This window comes from Prionailurus viverrinus, chromosome C2 (genome assembly GCF_022837055.1).
Source record: "Prionailurus viverrinus isolate Anna chromosome C2, UM_Priviv_1.0, whole genome shotgun sequence".
Classification (NCBI taxonomy): domain Eukaryota; kingdom Metazoa; phylum Chordata; class Mammalia; order Carnivora; family Felidae; genus Prionailurus; species Prionailurus viverrinus.
The window spans coordinates 150,650,451-150,672,506 of record NC_062569.1 but is presented as its reverse complement, the minus strand read 5'-3'; the positions used below and the strand labels follow the sequence as shown (position 1 = coordinate 150,672,506).

At 47.6% G+C, this 22,056-nt stretch overlaps 1 protein-coding gene across 1 annotated transcript; it reads right to left on the bottom strand.

Moving 5' to 3' along the window:
• Positions 1–631: 631 nt before the first annotated feature.
• Positions 632–10,515, bottom strand: CBR3 (carbonyl reductase 3). Its single transcript, XM_047876474.1, has 3 exons — positions 9,874–10,515; positions 7,993–8,100; positions 632–2,810 (listed from the first exon to the last, which is right to left on the bottom strand). Exons 1-3 carry the CDS (start codon positions 10,160–10,162, stop codon positions 2,374–2,376), a joined length of 834 nt encoding a protein of 277 aa, XP_047732430.1. The 5' UTR covers positions 10,163–10,515; the 3' UTR covers positions 632–2,373.
• Between the last annotated feature and the right edge of the window lie 11,541 nt (positions 10,516–22,056).

Below are 22,056 nucleotides of genomic sequence, written 5' to 3'. Positions count from 1 at the left end.
TAGGTTCCTTTTCGTTTCAAGCAATAACATAATTCAAACTAGCTTAAGGAAAGTGACATTTCTTGGGTGCCTGGGTGGCTCAGTCAGTTGAGCATCTGACTCTTGATTTTGACTCAGGTCATGATCCCAGGGTCATGGGATCGAGCCCCGCTTCAGGCTCTGTGCGGAAGATGGAGCCTGCTTAACGTTCTCTCTGCTTCTCTCCCCCACTCATGCTCTCAATCTCTCTCTAAAATAAAACGAAAGGAATAGCCTGAGGCCAGCTAAGGGATGCCACTCTGGGGAGGTGGGACAGTCTCTCTTGGGGCCATTTTGTAAGTGTGTCCCTCGAGAATTGGTTGCTTCGTTTTCAGGCTATGCTTGGTTCCCTCTGCTTCCTCAACCATATGGTGTGAGGTATGGCCACTCACAGTAACAGCTCGGAGCTTTTCCTGATGCAGTCCACCTGCTCCTCCTCTTTAGAAGACAGGCTTACAGCTGGAACAGTCAACAGAGGCTAGCAGGGCAAAGTCACTTTGTGGCTGTTGCAGCTGCAAACAGAGGAAGCAGCGGGGGAGGGTGCTGGGCAGACCATCCAATAATCGTCCCCTATGACCTTTCCATAAAAAAATGAGACACACCATTCTGGTCAGCAGTTTACCACCAAGGGTCTTTTAAGCAGGCTACACACTGATCCCAAGATGTCAAGGTGATTGGCTAGAGAGAAAAAAGGGAGAAGAAATAAAAGGAAATGGCCTGTTTACTTGTGCATTTCCTGTCTGTGACCCCATTAGGCAGAACCTAAAAGTGCTCCATGGTCCCAGACCTCTTGCCTGCCATTGGCAGCGTTCTGGAGGCTGGCTGCAGAGGGAGACCAGAGTATGAAAGCTATTGAGGCAACATATTGAAAACCATCAAAATGTTTTTAGAGCCAGACAAGAAGGCATTAAAAATGTCCTAGGAGCTACGGTCTGAGATGAATGTAAGAGCAAGCTGGGTTTAATCAGGCAATATAGAGATGGCTAAAGGAAGTGAGATGTAATCTGGGTGGGATTCAGATGTCCTCCACCCAAAGTGGATGAAGAAGTGAGGTGTGGGTTGTCAGGAGCTACACGACACTTTGCCATGCTGCCGTCGTTACGTTGGAGAGTCAAGACGAAGAAACACTTTGCACGCTGTGACAGACCAGACGTAACAGGGTTACCTGAGTAGTCCTGGTCCGCCAAATGAGGGAAATCTTGAGTACTCCCATTCTGTACTTATTATCAAATGGAAGCCAGCATCATCTTATTTCTGCAGTGCTGTTGTCAGGTGATATGATGTGACCTTTGTGGTCATGATCAGGTGACAACATTGCTGTATCTCACCGTGAACAACCCATCATAAACTTGGTAAATTTGTGGTTTCTTTCCTTTGTCATTTGTCCATCTCGCACCTGTTGCATTTCTGTTGTTTGACTAGCCATTCCTTCTGAGGTCTTGACGCCCTAGCAAACTTGCCTCACAAGTGTACGTCTGTTTCGTAAGATTCTTCAGTCTCCAAGTCCCTCTTCTACAGGGTATAACCAGAACCAAGGGGGCTGATTACAAAGCCAGTCCCATTTGGAAGCAGTGAGCGTGGAGTTGGTTGTCGGAGAGACTACAAAAGGCCCAGGAAGGCTCAAGAATCACCCTGGGCTGTAGGGGAGCAGGAACAGGTCAGGGAGAAGACATCTGCCTCTGCGAGAGCAGAGATGGTCTGCACAAAGTTGCCTATGCTGGGACAATTCGAAAGAAGGGGCAGGGCAACTTTGCAAACATTCTGGGAACACAGAATGCAAAACCCCAAGTGAAAAACCCAGTATGGAAGAAATCGTATCCCAGTGAAAAAAAAGGACATTCCTCCTGAGTCCTTCAAGCCATACTGCTTCATAAGAACCCGTTCAAATGTGCCCAAATATAATGAAACAGAATGTGGTACAAAGCAGAATTGCAGAACAATAGAAATGGAGGAGGAATCACATCCTCGAAGAGTCAACAACCTGGAAACAGCATGGGATTGCTGGAACACGGCTGCAGCCCGCTCCGTAGCCCTGAGGGCTCTCGTTCGACCAACACCAGCAGCACCCAGGAACTTGTCAGAAGTGCACATCTTTGCGCCCCAGTTCTGAGCAATGTTTTAACATGCCCTCCAGGTAATTGTGATGCCCTCTGACACTGGAGAACCACTGGACCAGGTTCTTCTCCGTCTCAGGTTAGAGTCTGGGCACAGTAAAATCTCTCGGCCCGATTCTAGACGAGACCCGCTTTCTCACAGGGAGATTCTAGTCGACAGAAAATGAAGCCGACTATACCACCAGAATTCACTCATTCACTCCACAAACGTTTATTAAGCATTAAGCACCAAAGCAGACATTCACCAGTTTTGGACGACTTTGTCATGGACCAGTTGGCCATGAGGCTCGGTAGCATCTGGAGGCAGGAGGGCCAAGTAGACAGGGGTCTCAGCTCCCTCCTCCACAGTCCTGGGGCCGCAAGGCCCACCCAGGTCCGTTTTTACCCACCCCGGGCAGCAAGCGTTCAGCAGAATCCTGTCGGCTTTTCTCTTCTCATCCAGACGCCGGGCCAAGATCCTTGATAAGACCGTGACCCCCAGCTTGGACACCCCATAAGCCGAGTTGGGCCAGCCTTCCCTCTCGTGCACTTCGTTGTTTGCATCCTCCACAAACTTTTTCATGAGGTCCACCAGGTCCCCTTCTGTGAGCGTCTCGCATCGGAACTTCTTCTGTAGATCTGGGCTGCAATTTTCAAGAGCTTTGGAGCCCTCTAAACTGCTGATATTCACCACCCTGCCTGAAACAGAATAGTAAATATATGGAAGCAGGTCACAGATAAACGATTGTTGGGTGACTATACCCAACATGCAATTGATTGATACTGCAGGTTTAATTGCTGGTTGAAAAAAAAAAAAAAAAAAGACTCTAGAAGGGACCCAGTGGGCTTCAACATTATTTTGTGCTCTCCTCCCCCAAAGGAAAGGACGCATTTCCATCAGTAACAGGGGCTAAAGGGCAGTGATTCTCCAGTGGGCAGTTTTATAAAACATCCCACTACACACACACAAACACTCCAGGCGCCTGTGAACTTGGTTTCCCAGAGACAGCACCCTCACCCCAAGGATTAAAGCTGTTCACTGGTTTGCACAATTTCCTAGGGCCCTAGGCACCACCTCTTTGCCTCCAACTGCCAAATATCAGGGTCAAGCAATGCCTTACAATGACCCTGTCTATCCTGAATGATGGGTACTCTCACACATGGAGTGGGTTGATTCTCCATCCCAGTTTTGATTTTCTTCACTTTCTTTAGCCCATCATTAATAATTAAATATAATTAATGAGTTAATATTCACATTAACCATAATTCACGGCTATTAAAAAGACGGTTATGTCTATGAAAAAACATGCAGGCCAGAAACTAGAAGACGGCTGGAAACATTGATTGGAAATCCCGAAACCAGTGTGTGAATTTACACAGTTCACCTAACATCAGAAGACACCACGTTGCGTTACCTGGGTGGCTCAGTCGGTTGCGTGTCCGACTTCAGTTCAGGACATGATCTCATGGTTCATGAGTTCGAGCCCCACATGGAGCTGTCTGCTGTCAGCACAAAGCCCACTTCGGATCCTCTGTCCCCTTCTCTCACTGCCCCTCCCCCACTCATTCTCTCTCTCAAAAATGAATAAACATAAAAAAAAAAAGACAACACATTTAGGGGGTTCTTTTCTTACATATTATCCCGAATCCACTCTTTCTGTATCCACTAGGATAGTTGGATTTTATTGCATTTTCTGTGTGGCATTCATTCACCATGGGGTTGGGGGGGGTGTGTGTTGTACATTCTACTAGATATCTTTGTGGGCCAACTGCACACAGAGATGGCCTCACTCTGTCTTGAATATGAGCACTCACTTATCCCCAGCTACCTAAGACTCTTCAGTATTTTCTTCCTCTCTTGTAATACATATTTCCTTCCCAACTTTGAACTATGAAAAATTTGAAGCCTACAGAGAAATTGCAAGAATAGTTCAATACATACCCATATGCCCTTCACCTAAGCCCCTCAATTATTAACATTTGGCCACATTTGCTTTCTCTTTGTCTTAATTGCAGACAAATATCATAAAACTTTGCCCTAAGCACTTTATATATGGTAACAAGGGTATTACCTTACATAACCACAAGAGTGATCACCCTCAAGACATTTATCATGATATAACACTATTATCTGAAGTACAGTCCATATTCAAAGGGTCCAGTTATCTCAATAATCTTTCTTCATAGTTTTTGTTTTCATCCAGGCTCCAACGTAGGATCACGGATTGTATTTAGCAGTCATAGCTCTTTAGTTTTAACCTAGAGTGGTTAACAATGATCTTTTTGAAGACTGTAGGCTATTATTTTGTAGTATTTCTCCCATTTGGACTAGCATGGTTTTCTAATTAGATTCACTTCAATGCTTTGGCCAGGAATACTACTTTGATGAAGTTGTGTTCTTCATTACTTTTAAGCAGCTTTGTTTGTTTTTTTTTTTTTTAACGTTTATTTATTTTTGAGACAGAGAGAGACAGAGCATGAGTGGGGGAGGGTCAGAGAGAGAGGGAGACACAGAATCTGAAGCAGGCTCCAGGCTCTGAGCTGTCAGCACAGAGCCCGACGCGGGGCTCGAACTCACAGACCATGAGATCATGACCTGAGCCGAAGTCGGACGCTTAACCGACTGAGCCACCCAGGCGCCCTCCCCCCCCCACCTTTTTTTTTAAGCCAGCATGGGGCTTGAACTCACAACCCTGAGATGGAGATCCAAGCAGACATCAAGAGTCAGACACCTAATCAACTGGGCCACCCAGGCACCCTAAACAAATTTGTTCTTAATCGCCTGGTTGCTACAAGGAATTAAATTCAAAAGGGTAAAGGAAGAAAGAAAAATGAAATAGGGGTGCTACTCTTTGCCTTTGGTAGAAATAAAAAACTTTCTAAGAGTCAGAGGTGTCCTCTGATCTCAGGTGACATCTCAGGTGAGCATCAGTGAGGCCAAGGGATGACCATCTCAGCAGCCAGCTGGGTGCAATCAGTCCTGAGAAGGGCTGCACCCACACAACCACCACCATTTGCAGAGGTCCAGGTGGGCCCCCTGGTCCTGAAACAACCCCTAGCCATTCTTAGAAAGAGTGGACAAGTAGCTCCCCCTAGTGGGTAAACATTGGATTAACTTATTTACTCAGAATCTTGAATGAACAAGCAAAAGGTTTGGGAACTTTAAAAAAATTTTTTTTTAACTGTGCATATATTTTTTAAAACATTTTTTTTTTCAACGTTTATTTATTTTTTTGGGACAGAGAGAGACAGAGCATGAACGGGGGAGGGGCAGAGAGAGAGGGAGACACAGAATCGGAAACAGGCTCCAGGCTCTGAGCCATCAGCCCAGAGCCCGACGCGGGGCTCGAACTCACGGACCGCGAGATCGTGACCTGGCTGAAGTCGGACGCTTAACCGACTGCGCCACCCAGGCGCCCCTAACTGTGCATATATTTTTGAGAGAGATACACACCAAGTGCCAGCGGGAGAGGGAGACACAGAATATGAAACAGGCTCCAGGCTTGGAGCTGTCAGCACAGAGCCTAAAGCAGGGCTGGAACCCACTAACCGTGAGATCATGACCTGAGCTAAAGTCAGACACTTAACCCACTGAGCCACCCAGGGGTCCCAGAAGTAACTTTCTTTTAAAGAGGTATTATAGGGGTGCCTGGGTGGCTCAGTCGGTTAAGCGTCAGACTTCGGCCTAGGTCATGATCTCACAGCTCGTGGGTTCAAGCCAGGCTTCAGCCTCTGTACTGACAGCCTGGAGCCTGCTTCAGATTCTGCGTCTCCCTCTCTCTCTGCCCCGCCCCTGCTCACACCCTGTCCATCAAAAACGAACAAACATTAAAAAAAATTTTTTTTAAATAAGGAGGTATTATAAAGCCAAATAAAATGTGACATTTAAGTCAGTTTTGCATGGGTAGAGATTCCCTACAAATCAAGAGGCAAGGATCCTCGCTTTTTGCCTTCTGGGTAAACGTGAGTTTTACTGAAAATTCACAAGTATTCTCAATGTGTTGTAAACCAGATTCCCAAGTTGGGAATTACTGTTACAGAGAACTGGTTGAAGCCAGTGATTCATCTGCTTCTGGGTTGATGCCCGGGCTCCACCCGCCTCCAAGCTGCCTTTCATCTTTCAAAATGGCTTGGTTTGCAATTGTTTGGCGTTAAGATCCTTCCCTTCACTGGAACTAATTATCCAGTTGGAACTAATCAAATCAAACTGATTTGATTGAGGGGTGAAGTCAGGAAACCTGAACACTGTTTCCAGATCTATCACTACCTGACTGCGTTCATGTCTTTGGGTCTCAATTTCCTTCTCTGTAAAATGAAGTCATAGGAATGTCAAGTTTCTTCAATACCTTGTAGTTTTCCAATTCTAGGATTCTAAAACCCATAGAGAGAAGACTTCTAGACACTTGGTAGACATCACCCTTGCAAATGGAATACTATGCAGCTGTAAAAAAAATAAGAAAGCTTTCTGTCTTGATCTAGAAAGAGTCCCAGAGATAGTGAAAAAAAGCATAGTAGCAAACATTATACTTAATGTTCCCATTATGTAAAAAAGGGATACACACACACACATACATAACTTAGATTTGCATTTAAAAACTATGCCCTTGGCCCTGAGCACTCAGCAACTCCACGCACCTAGAACCAAGGCTTCCTTCAGCCAGTCCCAGCAACTCTGCCTGCGGGCTTTCTGTGATCTCATCCCACTGGGAAAAGACAAAGGGAATCGCCTGTAGAGGCTGGGGACAGGGATTGGGCAAGTGGGGGAGCATGAGTCTGAATGCAGCTCTCACCAAACATCTTTTTAGATTTTAAGATTTTTGCACTAGAGATCATCTTTATTCAAAATGTTAAATTAAGAAAAGCACTTTTTTTCTTTTTTTTTGGGAGACAGCAAGCATGAGCTGGGGAGAGGGGGAGGGAGAGAGAGAGAGAGAGAGAGAGAGAGAGAGAGAGAGAGAATCTTAAGCAGTTTCCACACTCAGCACAGAGCCCAATGCGGGGCTCCGACCCCACGACCCTGGGATCAAGACCTGAGCTGAAATCAACAGTCAGATGCTCAACCGACTGAACCACACAGGCACCCCAAGAAAAGCACATTTCTTATAAGAACCACAGAGTTTTTCTTCCTAAGAATCACAGCTGCCTTCCTGGGAAAGAGAATCGTCAAGGAAGCAAGCCTTCTCTGCCCCCTCCCAGTACAGTTGTAGGATTCTTTGTCAATGAGGGTCTTGTCCACTGGACTCAGTGCTCCATGGTCAGGATTGTCCCTGTTCACAGCGCTTACCACTGTGTCCCCAGCACTCTGGGTTATGGTAGGCCCTCCAGTATTTGTGGAAAAAGTAATAAAAGTTATTGAATACTTGGGAGTGTGGGCAAGATACTTCCTAATAAAGAAATATTTCTTTGGGAGGTTCTTCGTTAGCTTGACAAAGTGAAGAAAGGAACACAGGGAAAGTCATAATGATGCTAAAACAGATCCTTCCCTGCCAGGCTCCCAAATGAGCTGGTGTGGTCCCACCACCCTGAGGAGCTGAGAAGGACCCACTGAGGTTGCTCAAAGGCAAGAGGCCTTTGGGGACTTGTAACACCTATTATTCTAGGGTTGAGTTCATATCATGGGACCAAAGAGCACTGCCATATATCAAACATATCTTTTATTTTATTTTTAAGTAGGCTTCACGCCCAGCGTGGAGCCCAAACTGGGGCTTGAACTCACGACCCTGAGATCAAGACCTGAGCTGAGATCAAGAATCGGATGCTCAACCCGCTGAGCCACCCAGGCGCCCCATTATACATCTTTTTTTATTTTTATTTTTGAGACAGAGAGAGAGAGAGAGAATGAGAATGAGCAGGGGAGGGGCAGACATATGGCTGGACTTACCATGAGGTTTTATTATTGGCAGTAATTCTATGCAGACATTCCTTGTGGCAAAAAAGTTTGTCTTCAGTGTTATCTCAGCTCGAATGTCAAAGGGTGTTGGATCATCAGCTTCCAAAAAGAGAAGGAAACAAAGTCATGCATTTCCCCTTGAAATGTATATAACAAAGCGAATCTTATCTCTCTCTCAAGTTTATTTAAGCAAGCTCTCTGCACGGAAGGTGGGGCTGGAGCTCACAACCCCAAGATCAAGAACCTCATGCTCTACGGACAGAGCTAGCCAGGCGCCCTAGATTTTATCTCTAATTAAAGGAAAAACAGGCTAACTTTATTATTATGTTTTTTTTAGTTTATTTTTGAGAGAGACAGAACTTGAGTGGGGGAGGGCAGAGAGAAAGGGAGACACAGACTCCGAAGCAGGCTCCAGGTTCCGAGCGGTCAGCACAGAGCCCGACGCGGGGCTCGAACTCCCGAACCCCGAGGTCATGACCTGAGCTGAAGGCCCAGTCTCAACCAACTGAGCCACCCAGGCGCCCCTAAAACAAGCTAACTTTAAAACGATTTTTAAGCCACCGGATCCGAGTTTCAAGGGTGTATCTGAATCACCTGCAGGGCCTGTTAAAACACAGCTTTCTGGGCTCCGCCCCCAGAGTTTGGGATTGAGAAGGTCTCGGGTGGGGCTCCAGAATTTGCATTTTTAACGCGTTCTCGGGTGACGCTACAGCTACAGGTCTGGCCCCACTTTGAGAATTCCTGGCTTTCAGGGCTGCGGCTCAATCTTGAAAGGGTATGGGAGGCACCTGGCAATCCTGTTAAAATGCAAATTCTGATGCAGCGGGTGTGGGGTGAGGCCCGAGATCCTGCGATCCCAGCGAGTGCCTGGGGCTGCACGTGCTGTTGGTCCACCGCCCACACTTTTGAGGGGGCAAGGGCTGCCAGCGGACCCGCGTTCCTGCACGCTTGGTCCGGGAAGCGGCGTATTTATCCATCAATCCTTCAGCCAGTGGCTGAGGGTTGTACCAGCGGGTGTCTGCCACCTCCCACCCGCGCTTCCGGAAAGCCGACCCGCTGAGTTGGAGGTGCGGCTGCACAGCTTCGGTGAGGGTTCAAGCCGGGGGGCTGGTCATTCAAGGCCTCACGGCAGTTTTTACTCCGTTCTGCCTCTTGGGTTTCTCGTCTCCACTAGGTTGTAGGTGAGTTTGGCTTGGTTATTCTTTCTACCTCCACCACATGGCGGCTCAACAACTTTCTCAGTAGATCAATAGAGTAATATCCTTGACCTCTCCCCCACCCCCACCCCCGCCAAAGGTGCTACTTAAAATCACACTTAAAATGTATGTTTGATGACATACAAATTCCCTGCGGGAGGGAACAAGGCTCGCTTCCTTTCTGGCTGAGCCTATCAAAGCTTTCCATTAAGCAAAATCTCAAGTCCACTATTGTGCAAGTGCGCGCTGATCGTGTCTCAGCGATCCATTTCCTGTCCCGAGCAGATGCCTCCGGGCTTCTATGAAAGCTCCCTTTCAAGGAAAGCGAAAGCCCAAAGTGAGCTGGAGACCCTTCGCAGGGAAAATGTTTTTTGCTTTAGACAGAAAGCTGATGAGCTTAGCAGGGCGTGGCCCCCTCCCAGGAGGCCGGTTTTTTGGCAAACCGCAGCAGCCGACGGCTCCGGGAGGGCCCAGGGCTGTGCCCCGCCAGCTTCGCGCTAAGCGAACCGCTCCCGCGACTCAGCGGAAAGTGAGAAGCCGCCGAGGGAGGCCAATGTTGAGCGCATCCCGAGGGGCCGGCGCTGCGCTCCGCGATCACTCCAGCCCACAGGAAGGGGGCGCCCGCGGCTCTCTGACCCGAACCCTTGGCGCCTCCAGAGACCCACCCCCGACCTACGCTGGAAGGCGATGCCCGCGTTGTTGACCAGCACGTTGAGGCCCCCGTACTCCTTGCGCAGGAAGTCGCGCAGGGCGCGTATGCTCTGCAGGTCGTCGATGTCCAGCAGGTGGAAGCGGGGGCTCAGGCCCTCGGCCTGGAGCTGCTGCACTGCCGCCCGGCCCCGCGCTGCGTCCCGCGCCGTGAGCACCACGTCCCCCGAAAATTGCCGGCACAGGTCGCGCGCGATGGCGAAGCCGATGCCTTTGTTGGCCCCGGTCACCAGCGCCACGCGGCTGCAGGACGACATGGCCGGGGAAGGCACTTGGCGCGTGGAGAGCGGCCCGGGCTGTGAGCCACTGGGGAGCTCGCTGCGGAGGCTCGGACACAGAGAAGCCACAGAGAACTGAGTTCTGGGATCCAGTGCTGCGACTTCTAGAGAACGAGGCCCGGCCCTCGGTCCCTCCCCTGCGAGGAGTGGCCGTCCGTTCCCGAAGGTTTCGTAACGCCCCACTCCGGAGTCCGCCCCTTCCCGGCGCTGTGCCCTTTTGATCCCGCGTCTGAGCCCAGCGGTGGTCTGCGGGGTGGAGCGGTTAGTCGATTTCCCAAAGCCCAAACCGATGGTGATGGGATCTAGAGATTCATTGCAGTTGGACTGAAACTATTCTAGGAAAACCCCAAAAGGAGAAAAACAAGGGCTGAGTAATTTTCTTGGGCGTGCGCCCATCATCCACTGCAAAATGAAAATGTTTGCTTTTTCCTCAAATGCAGCGAAATGATTTAGACACGGTAACTGCCTCTCAGGACATAGGTTCTCCCGTTTCCTTAAACTCAAGGAAAAAAGGTCTTATGAGTAGATTTTCAGGTGTGGGAGGAGTTCATTGCTGTGTGTGATTGCCAGCCGGCCCCCGAGTGAGAGGGAGTGTTTATGAAGCTCTTACTGTGTGCCAAGCCTCTTATTGGAATGTTTTTATTTAATTCTTACATAACTCATTTGGGTGCTAAGTGTCTGCATTTTAGGTCTGTCCAAGGAGGCTATATATATATATATATATTTTTTTTTTTTTTCTCCCAGTGAAAACTGTGCACCTGCAAAGTTCAAACAGAAATGAATCCCCTGGTGTGTCAAGGTCTGCACAGACAATCAGAACTCCCCCACGCGTCTTCTTTAGTGTAATCTGAGGGTGTTTGATTGGTGACACTTAGATTTATGGAGAGCTGCGACCTCATTATGACTCAGCTTTTCCCAAGCAGAGTTGGCTAAGCTGCTGGTGTCTGTCACCTTGACTCTACCCTTCTCTATCAAATCAACAAACAAGATCAGGAAAGTGGGCTTTTGCTGGGTGGTCCCTTACTGTAGCTCAACCAATATATTTTTTTCTCTCTAAAAATCATTTGGAACTTTATTTTAAAGTTGTGGGACTAGCCTTTTCTGAAGATGGCGTGGAAAGGGAAGAAGGAAGCCCCTACCCCTCCCAAAGCAGAAGCCAGAGCAAAGGCTTTGAAAGGCAAGAAAGCGGTGCTGAAAGGCATCCACGGTCTCACACACAGATCCTCACATCACCTACATTCTGATCGCCTAAGACACCGTGTCTCCAAAGGCAGCTCAAATATCCTCAAAAGAGTACCCCCAGGAGAAACAAGCTTGACTACTATGCCATCATCAAGTTCCCCCTGACTACAGAGTCAGCCATGATGAACATAGAGGACACTTGTGTTCATTGTGGATGTTAAGGCCAACAAGCACCGGATCAAACAGGCTGTGAAGAAGCTCTATGACATTGACGTGGCCGAGGTCAACACTCTGATCAGGCCTGATGGAGGAAAGAAGGCATATACGTTCAACTTTGGATGTTGCCAACAAAACTGGGATCATCTAAACTGAGTCTGGCTGACTAAATCTAAACATAAATTTTTTCACCATAAAAAAAAAAAGATGTAGGGCTATTCAGGTTTTCTATTTCTTTTTGAGCGAGCTTAATTCATGTTTTTCAAAAAATTTGTTTATTTCATCTAAGTTGTTGATTCTGTTGACAAGTTGTTCACCATATGCTCTTTTTAAAATGTTTTATTTATTCATTTTGAGAGAGAGAGCATGAGCAGGTAGGACAGAGATAGAGGGAGAGAGAGAGAGAGAAAGAATCCCAAGCAGGCTCCTCACTGCCAGCACAGAGCCGGATGCAGGTCTCGAACTCATGAACTGTGAGATGGTGACCTGAGCCAAAATCAAGAGTTGGATGTTTAACTGACTGAGCCACCCAGGCACCCCCATAATATGCTTTTATTAGTCCTTTTAATATTGGTAGTGATGCCACCTCCCTTATTCCTGATATTGGTAATTTGTGTTTCATATTTTTTTTTTTCCTGCTTTGGCTAGAGGTTTATCAATTTTATTGATTTTTTTCCCCCCTCAAACAAGCATCTTTTGGTTTTATTGTTATTTTTCCTCTTTTTTTCTGATATTTATACATATTTTTAAAAATGTTTATTTTTGAGAGAGAGAGAGTATAAGTGGGATAGGGGCAGAGAGAGAGAGAGAGAGAGAGAGAGAGAGAGAGAGAGAGATACACAGAATCAGAAGCAGGACCCAGGCTCTGAGCTGTCAGCACAGAGCCCAACACGGGGCTTGAACCCATGAACCATGAGATCATAACCTGACCCGAAGTCAGACGCTTATCCAACTGAGCCACCCAGGCACCCCTGATTATATTATATTTCTGTTCTAACTTTTATTTCCTTTCTTCTTTTTTTAAATGTTTGTTTATTTATTTATGGGAGAGAGAGAGTATGTGAGTAGGGGAGGGACAGAAGAAGAGAGGGAATTCCAAGCAGGTTCCATGCCATCAGTGCAGAGCCCAATTCGGGGATTGATCCCATGAACCGTGAGATCATGACCTGAACGCAAATCAAGAAGAGTTGGATGCTTAATTGACTGAACCACCCAGGTGTCCCAAATTATTTCCTTTCTTTTGCTCATTTTGGGTTTTATTTTCTCTTTTTCTAGTTTCTTTACCATGGAAGCTGAGGCCATTGATTTGAGATCTTTTTTCTTTTTCTATATAGGTGTTAAGGGCTATTATTTTCCCTTTAAGTACTGCTGTTAGTGGAATAACAGCACATAAATCTTGATATGTTGACTTTTCAATTTTAATCAGTTTAAAATACTTTCTAATTTACCTATTGACATATTCTTTGACTAAGGGTATTTAGAAACTTTTATTTAACAAAAATTTTTAGAAGATTTTATTTTTAAGTAATCTTTATACCCAATTTGGGGTTCTGACTCCTAACCCTGAGATCAAGAGTCGCATGTTCTACTGACTGAGCCAGCCAGATGCACCAGAAGTATATTTTTAAATTTCCAACTATTTGGATATTTTCCAGATATCTGGCTGTTATTAATTTCTAACTTAATTATGTTATAATCAGAGAACATGCCATATAAGACCTGAATTCTTTTTAAAGAGTTTTAGGGGTGCCTGGGTGGCCCAGTCAGTGTAGTGTCTGACTCTGGATTTCAGCTCAGGTCATGATTTCATGGTAATGAGATTGAGCCCAGCGTTGGGCTCTGAGCTGGGTGTGGAGCCTGTTTAAGATTCTCTGACTGTCTCTCCTTCTACCCCTCTCCTGCTTACGTGTGCACGCTCTCTCTCTCTCAAAAAAAAGTTTCAGGGGCGCCTGGGTGGCGCAGTCGGTTAAGCGTCCGACTTCAGCCAGGTCACGATCTCGCGGTCTGTGAGTTCGAGCCCCGCGTCGGGCTCTGGGCTGATGGCTCAGAGCCTGGAGCCTGTTTCCGATTCTGTGTCTCCCTCTCTCTCTGCCCCTCCCCCGTTCATGCTCTGTCTCTCTCTGTCCCAAAAATAAAGAAAAGTTGAAAAAAAAAAAATTAAAAAAAAAAAAAAAGTTTCAAAAGCTGGGAGAGAGATATTAAAGCATGTTTTATGCAACGGTAATAATCTCAAAGGGAGGTAAAAATTGATGAAGGAGAGGAAGGGAATAATTCAAGACTAAAATAGGTGGGAGGCCGGTGTAGTTGGGATCTAGAACTCAGATGGGGGCTTGTCATTGGAGCAGGACTTTTATAACGGGAGGAAAGCAGAGTGTGTGGGTCTCGCTAGGTGGTTCTTCTTGATGGCATTGTTTACTCTTTGAAGGATGAGCCATTTAAAGTCGGCCAGAGGTTTCAGTCTGAGAGATTTGAGGAAGTAATAGCCATCTTGTGGAGTGTGAAGGTGAATGTATTAGGGAACTAGGCAGCATTGTCTGTGGAGCCGGGGCGCCATTTGTGATCTGTGGTCATAAATGTCACGACAACATGGTCAGCTTCCTGCCATTCCCCCCCGCCTCCCCCGCCTCATGCCTAGCTGCTTGCACAGGCTGGAAACAGTGGTGATGGTGGAGGGTTGGTGTTTTGCCACGCTCACACACAGCCTGAAAGGTGTTTGCATGGAAAGGATTATAGTGCAGGGCGGTGGCCTCAAAGGGTGGAGCCTAGGACCTGAGGAAGTTGGAGATTTATAACAGGGAAGAACAGTAGCGTTGATGGAAGGAGAGGTCTCCAAGGGTAGGACACCTCTGGAGGAAGCCAGGTCCTGGGGGTCAGTGTGGGATGCTTTGAGATGGAGGGCTCAGAGAATGTGTGGGGAACTACACGGAGGGGGCAGGGAAATCTCGTTGGTGTGATGAAAGTCAAGGGACTGGAAAGCCGGGATACCGGATGGATCCTGCACATGGCTCCTGACCTCATCAGAGATGAGGCCAGGCTTGGAGGGGACGAAGATACTGAGTCGTGCTGGACTCAAGGTGAGTGCCCTTCTTCTGTTCCTGTCCTGGAATTCTTGAGTTTTAAATAAGGGCCCCCCATCTTCATTTTGCACTGGGCCCTGTAAATTATGTGGCAGGTCCCTGTGACACCCGTGAAAGAAGGGGTGTGGGGAGCCTGGCTTGATAGGAGTGTGTCGTGTGTCGATCATAGCAATGGATCCCAAGCCTTTCATGTTAAGATCTCCTGGGGATCTCTTTAAAAAAGCAAATACAGATGCCTGGCTCCATCCCTGGACATTGTGATTGAATTGGTCTGAGTGTAACCCAAGGACTGGGAGTCTTAAAATCTCTCTTGGTGATTCAAATGCGCAGCAAAGGTTGGCGGCCATTGGGTTATAGTAGCAAGGCAGTTTGTGGGTTAGAAGTGACGCGATCTTCAAGAGAGTTGGTGTTTTCAAAAGAGAGAAGCTGAAGGTTTGCACAGGTTATTGTGGTAGACAGAATAAGCACCTCCCCGCCAGATGTTCATGTCCTAATCCCCAGAACCTGTGGATGTTACTTTACTTCGCAAAGGGGACTTTGCAGAGGTGATTCAGTTGGGGATCTTGTAATGGGGTGATCACCCTGGACTATCTTGCTGGGCCCAGTGTAATCCCAAGCATCCTTAGTTACATTTTATTTTATTATTATGTAAAGGTTTTCTCCACTTTCCCCCCAAAATGTTATTTTTCTCCACTGTACTTTTGTTAATTACTGTTTTTGGAATGGGGTAGTTTTTGACTTCCAAATTGATTTTTGACTGAATCTCAAAGAATTGAAACCAAAATTCTTTTTAGAATTTTTGTTGCCTTTAGCAGTAACCCTTTGAAGATTAGGAAACAGATTTTATTCATCTCCTAAAGCCATTGCAGGTGATTGTCTCTCAGAGTCTGTCTTCCTCATAAAGTAAATGTTAGATTTCAATTTTGGCTTGTATTTTCCTCCTAATTTTTTTCTGTATTATCACTGCCTTTTATTTGGAATTTTCTGCTATTATTTAGTAATTATGCCCAATGTGGGGTTTGAACTCATGACCCTGAACTCAAGAGTTGCATGCTCTACTGACGGAGCCAGCTAGCCCGCCAGCCACCCCCCTGCAACAAGGGTTCTTATTAAAGGGAAGCCGGAAGGCCAAAAGCCGAGAAGGAGATGAAAAAACAGGAGAGAGAGAGAGAGAAATTGAAAGATGCCATACAGCTGGGTCTGAAGACAGAGGAAGGGTCAGGAACCCAGGCAGTTTCTAGAAGCTGGAAAAACCCCACTTCAGAAAGAATGCAGCTCTGTTGACATCTTTTTTAAAAATGTTTATTTATTTGTGTGTGTGTGTGTGTGTGTGTGTGTGTGAGAGAGAGAGAGAGAGAGAGAGAGAGAGAGAGAGAGCGCGTGCAGGAATGAGAATGAGTCGGGGAGGGGCAGAGAGGGAGACAGAATCTGAAGCAGGCTCCAGGCTCTGAGCTGTCAGCACAGAACCCGACGTGGGGCTCGAACTCACAACCCACAACCCGGGATGAGATCATGACCTGAGCTGAAGTGAGATTCTTAACCAACTAAGCCAGGCAGGTGCCCTTTGTTGACATCTTGACTTCAGGACTTAGGATCTCCAGAAAGTGTTTTGCCATAAGCCACCGAGTTTGTGGTAATTTGCCGTGGTAGCCATTGGAAACTGATCAGCATTTCCTCAGAGGGTTCTTGCCTCACCTCCAGGATGGCAGAAAAACAGTCTTGTACCCAGCACAGCATCACATGGAGGGTTTGCATCATGAACGCATTTTTAAGGAAAAGGACTGGTTTGGGGGGGGGGGGGGAAGCTTTGATCTATTTCCTGAGGATTGAGGAAGAGCGAATTGAAGGGAACAAGCTGCTTGACATCCTCTGTTTCATGCAAAACTTGACCTGGTTGCTGGGTCTATGTCGACTAAAAAGCAGAAGGGAAGGGCAAGCTCCTGGGCCTGATCCAAACTGCCACCAGCTGAAGAGCCGTGGGTACCTGTTCAGAAGAGTTAGGGGTTCTGGTGGTTTTTTACAGTGGCGATTCTTTTAAAACTGGCTTTGCACTCAGTGAGGCTACTATCCCTTTGGCTTTCTTAAATCATCATGGCAAGAACCAAAGTGTTCGCCAGCAACATGGGACGTCCCTAGTTCTTCTGCAGAAGGCACACTTTCATCTAGATGACTGGGTGTACGTGGCACTCATTCGTCTGCATCCCTCTGGTGAATATCTGAGCACCAGTTAGGCTCCGAGCATATCGAGGAATGAACAGGCAGGGGAAAGCTCCCCGCTCCCATGGAGCTGCTCTTGGCTTTGCTGCTTCCTGGCTGTGTGGTCTCAGGCAAGCCTCAGTTTGGCCATTTGTAAAACGGAAACGATTCTAGCGCTTCGTTCTCATGATTGGTATAAGGGCCAAGTGAGTTAGGATCATAAAAGCACTTAGAGCAGCGCTTGCGAACGGGAGCATGTGATCATTGCCGTTACGTTCTCCAGCGAGGGGAGGCAGACAGTCCTCTCAAACCAACACAGCCGTGTGCTTGTTGAGGTCCTCCTGGATAACCGGACTGGCACCAGGCACCGTCAGAAGTGCCCACCTCGCTTTGCTGGAGGCAGATAACGTGGGCAGAGGTGGGAGGAGGACCGGTCTCCAGCCTTGCCTTAGAGGAAGCGCTGTTGACTCCCTCAGCTTGTCGGACATTTGCGATGCTCGAGGCAGGCCGGGGCAGGAATGGGGCCTGGGGTCTTTCTGGAAAGCCAGGTGAAGGTCCGATTCCTGAGTCAAATGAAGAGGCCAACGCGGTTTGGTCACTGCTCCTCTCCTCTTCTCCATCCCCAGTTTTCCAGCCCCTGGCCCTCCTAGGTGTGGACAGTGGAGTGGTTGGGGGTCACAACTGTGGTGCTGCGAGTGCCAGGGAGGCGGCGGGGAGACGGCAGATCCTGGCAGGCGCTGCCTGCCTGCTCCGCACTGCCCCTCCTCCCCCCCACTCCTTCCTGTCCTCTGGGCAGTGTGCCTGAGCACAGAGCTTGGGGATTGGTCATCCCTGGGAGGTGGGATAAGCTAGTGTGGCGTGGCTCCTCCTCCTCCTCCTCCTCCTCCTTCTCTTCCTCCTCTTCCTCCTCCTCTGCCTCTTCTTCTTCCTCTTCTCCCTCTTCTCCTCCTCCTCCTTCCCTCCTTCTTCTATTTTTTTTTGTTGTAAGGAACTCCCCATGAAGTAGAATGTCCTAACCATTTGCGAGTGGGTAGTACATGCGCATATTGTGGAACAGACCTCTAGAACTTTTTCATCTTTTCTCACTTGAAACTCCAGACCCCTCGAACAACTCCCTGCTCACCCCTCTCCCCCAGCCCCTCGTAACCACGTTCTACTTTCTGTATCTACACCTTTATCCACTTGAGGGACCTCATCAAAGCGGAATCACTCAGTGGTGGTCTTTGTACGATCGGCTTATTTCAATCAGCATGATGTCTTCAAGGTTCATCTGTGTTGTAGTGCGTGACGGGGTCCCCTTTTTTTAGCCCGGCGGGGCGCCTGGGTGGCTCAGTGGGTCAAACATCTGACTTCGGCTCAGGTCATGATCTCGCGGCTCGTGAGTTCGAGCCCCGTGTCAGGCTCTCTGCTCTCAGCACCGAGCCTGCTCGCTTCAGATGCTGCGTCCCTCTCTCTGCCCTCCCCAGCTCATGCACACGCACTGTCTCTCTCTCTCTGTCAATAATATTGCATTGTATGTATGCACCACGTTTTCTCTGTCAGTGGACGCTTAGGCTGCTTTCACCTCTTGGCTATTGTGAATGATGCTGTAGTGAACGTGGGCGTACACATTCTACTGCTTTCTAGAAGCAGAATTGTTGCAGAAACCGTCTGGCCCAGTTCGCTTGCACATGAGGAGATTAAGGCCTCTGACTGGTCATACTGCCTGTTGATGCCTGAACTGGAATACAATCAAGTCTTCAAATTCCTAGTTTAATTTCCTCTCTCCTACATTATTATTTTTTTTAAGTTTATTTATTTTTGAGAGAAAGAGCGCAAGAGGGGGAGGGGCAGAGAGAGAGGAAGACGGAGAATCCCGAGCAGCCTCCGCATTAATAGCAGCGAGTCTGATGCGGGGCTCAAACTCCCGAACCGCGAGATCGTGACCTGAGCCGAAGTCGGACACTCGAGTGACTGAACCACCCAGGCGCCCTCTCTGCCACATTACTGTCCTGACCAGTACCGAGGGGAGTGCCACTAACCGGTCCATTCATGTCTTATTTCTATTAAACTACCCAAAAGTAGCCTATCTTTTTCCAGCTTTACTGAGCTATGACGGACATAGAACATTTTTTTTTATGATATAAATAGTTAATTGTGTTATTCATTTTTCTTTACACAAAACAGCATGTTTTTGTTGTTTCGCCAGCTTTATTGAGGTATGACGGACAAATAAAAGTTGTCTAGATTTAGGCTGTACAGTGAGATTTTTTTTTAAGGTACACAACATGATAATATACATCCAGACTGTGAAATGATTACCACAGTCAAGTTAATTAACACATTCGTCACCTCACATGGTAGCCTCTTGTTTTAAAATCTCTAGCATGTGTAAGGTTCTGCTAAGCCCTCTACGCTGCAGTCACTTATTTACTCCTTCATATTGTATTACCCATTTACATCTCTTACGTTGTCTCATTTACTCCTTACGCCAATCTATAGTTAAGCACCATTCTTATGCCCATTTTGCAGGTAAGGAAACTGAGGTACATAGTGCAATAAACTTGCCAGGTACCGTGTTAAAGACTCTACACCAGTGGCTATCAAGCAGCAGTGATTTTGTGCCCCCATTCCCCCGAGGGAACATTTGACAGTGTCTGGAGACATTTTTTGGTTGTCAACACGATGTTGGGAATTTTGCTACTGGTATCTAGTGGGTAGAGACCGGGGACGCTGCTAAACATTCTACAATGTACAGGACAGTCCCCCAGTCCTACCCCAGCCAAGAATTACCCAGCTGAAAATGTCACTAGTGCCCAGGCTGAAAACCCCCGCTGTATACAAGTGGTCTTCTTTAATCCCTACAACAACCCTGGTGAGAACATTGAGGCTCACAGGGGTGAACTCATCCACCCAAGTTCTCAACTGGTCAGGGGCAGAGCTGGGGTTTGAAGCTGTGTGTGTCTAGTTCCTAAGCCAGTGCTCTTACCTACACAGGTGGACTGCTTCAAAGGCATTGGTACTGTCATTACGCTTCAAGGATGGAGAAGAGGCTTGAGTTGGGAAGTTGGATGCTGGAGCACTGTTACCAAGGTGTGACTATCGCAGTGGGTGAAGTGCAATTTGGGGTCTCTTGTGGGAGCACAATGTTGAGCTTGGGGAAGTGTGTTCCTTTGACACCAAGGACAGGGCACATCAGCACTAAGCACCTTCTGACAGGGGGAGGACATCCCATAAATGGATTTGGTGCAAATTCATTCATTCATCCATCCATCCATCCATCCATCCATCCATCCATCCATTCCATGTTCATTGAGCCTTGACCCTGTGCTTGGTGCTAGTGATATGATGGCAAAGGAGACGACCAGTTTGCTGCCTCCGTTGAACATATATTCAAGTGGAAAGATGGACCATATGCCAGTCGACAAACACATAGATTAAATTCGATTGTGAGTAGCACCTTGAAGAAGGTAAAGATAATAGGTGGGTAGATATTTTGCATGGGGAATCAGGGAGGCCTTCCCGAGGTGGGGTGACATAGACAACATGAAGGCTGGGAAGGAGCCAGGAGAATATGGCTTCAGGCAGCAGGAATGTGAAGATAGAGATCATGAGGTCAGAATAAACTCAAAATGTTCTAGGATAACATACAGGGCTGTTCAAAGTACCTGTCTGTGACTGTGCCAGACTATGACCTGTCAGGAGCTTACACCGGAGTGCACAGTAACGTGACGCTTGGCTCACTGAGAAAGTCTTGCTGTCAATAAAACGTCAGCAGAATCTAGTGGTGTGTTTTAATGATGTAGCTGGTCCACGCTTGGGCCCAAACCCCTCACCTCGTCACAGGTTACATTCTGGGGAGGGTAGCTGGTCTGAACGCCACACGGTGAGCGGTCCTGAAGGAGCAGGTGCTGATGGTATTCCAAACAGACCCCCCAGTTGAGCCGGGCAGTCATGGCTTCCCGTGTCTTCCTAAGAGTGTTCTCCAGCCCCGGACGGGCACCTGACAGAGCACTGGGAAGTTCCGTCTCCAGAGCCATGCTCGCCAGTGAGCGATGGGACACGGTGGATAAGCCCCCCACGTTCCCTGCTCTGAGCTGGGATGACTCTGAGGCATGTCCACACAGAGGGCCCCCGGCAGGGCTGAGCCCCAGTTGTGCACAGAAGGAATCCCCTCATTCGTGTACCCTGTTCCCACTCCCTCACCACGCTTCCTGGGATCTTCTCTCAAATTATCTACTTGAACCAAAATCCTTGTCTTGAGGACTGCTTCTGGGAAAACCCTAACAGAGAGCATGGCTGAACCACCCTGCATAAAGGGCAAATGCTGGTCGTGGAGATCAGAGAGCTGTGAGGGCAGATCTGCAGGGCTTTGTTGACCATGGTAAGAAACTTGGGAGTCTGCTCCAAGCATGTGGGGAGCTACTGAGGGGCCGAAGCAGGGGAGGGATGTCACACGATCTGTTTGTAATGCAGAAAGCTCCTTGGGTTGTCCTTTGCGTAATGGATTGCATAGGAGTCAAAGCAGGGACCAGTTTGGAAGCTGTTTGCAGCTATCTGGGGAAGAGCTGATGGTAGCTAAGGGACGGTGGTACAGATGGGGGCACATGTAGAGGTTTGAGAACTATTTTGGACGATAAACCCACAAGACTTGATGGCAGATGGACAATGGAGGCAAAGGAGAGTCAAGTTTGACACCTTGGTTACTTGATACCCAGATTGAGGGAGCTGGGGGGCATTTTGCCACAAAAAGCACTCCAGAAGACTGACATACAGTTTTGTGTAAGTTTTTTTTTAACGTTCAGTTTTGAGAGAGAGAGAGAGACAGAGAGAGAGAGCGTTAGCGTGGGAGGGGCAGAGAGAGGGAGACACAGGTATTTGAACTGTCAGCACAGAGCCTGATGTGGGGCTGGACCTCACAAACTACAAGATCACGACCTGAGCCAAAGTTGGATGCTCAACTGACTAAGCCACCCAGGTGCCCCTAGTTTTGTGTAAGTTTAAAGTATAAAACATAATGATTTGATGTATGTAGGCACTGTGAAATGATCACCATACTAAGTTTAATTAACATCCATCACTGTACCTAGTTACAAACATTTTTTCTAGTGATGAAAATTTTACCACCCACTTTCCTAGCAACTTCAAATACATAATACAGTATTGCTGACTGTAGTCACCACGCTGTGCACGACATCCCCAAGGCTTGTTCATCTTATAACT

Excerpts from the sequence above, each read along its gene's own strand:
- CBR3 (XM_047876474.1), bottom strand. The coding sequence starts at position 10,162 with ATGTCGTCCTGCAGCCGCGTGGCGCTGGTGACCGGGGCCAACAAAGGC. Across the intron at positions 8,101-9,873 it reads CGCGGGCATCGCCTTCCAGC|CTGATGATCCAACACCCTTT; the intron begins GTAGGTCGGGGG and ends TCTTTTTGGAAG. Across the intron at positions 2,811-7,992 it reads GCCAATAATAAAACCTCATG|GCAGGGTGGTGAATATCAGC; the intron begins GTAAGTCCAGCC and ends ATTCTGTTTCAG.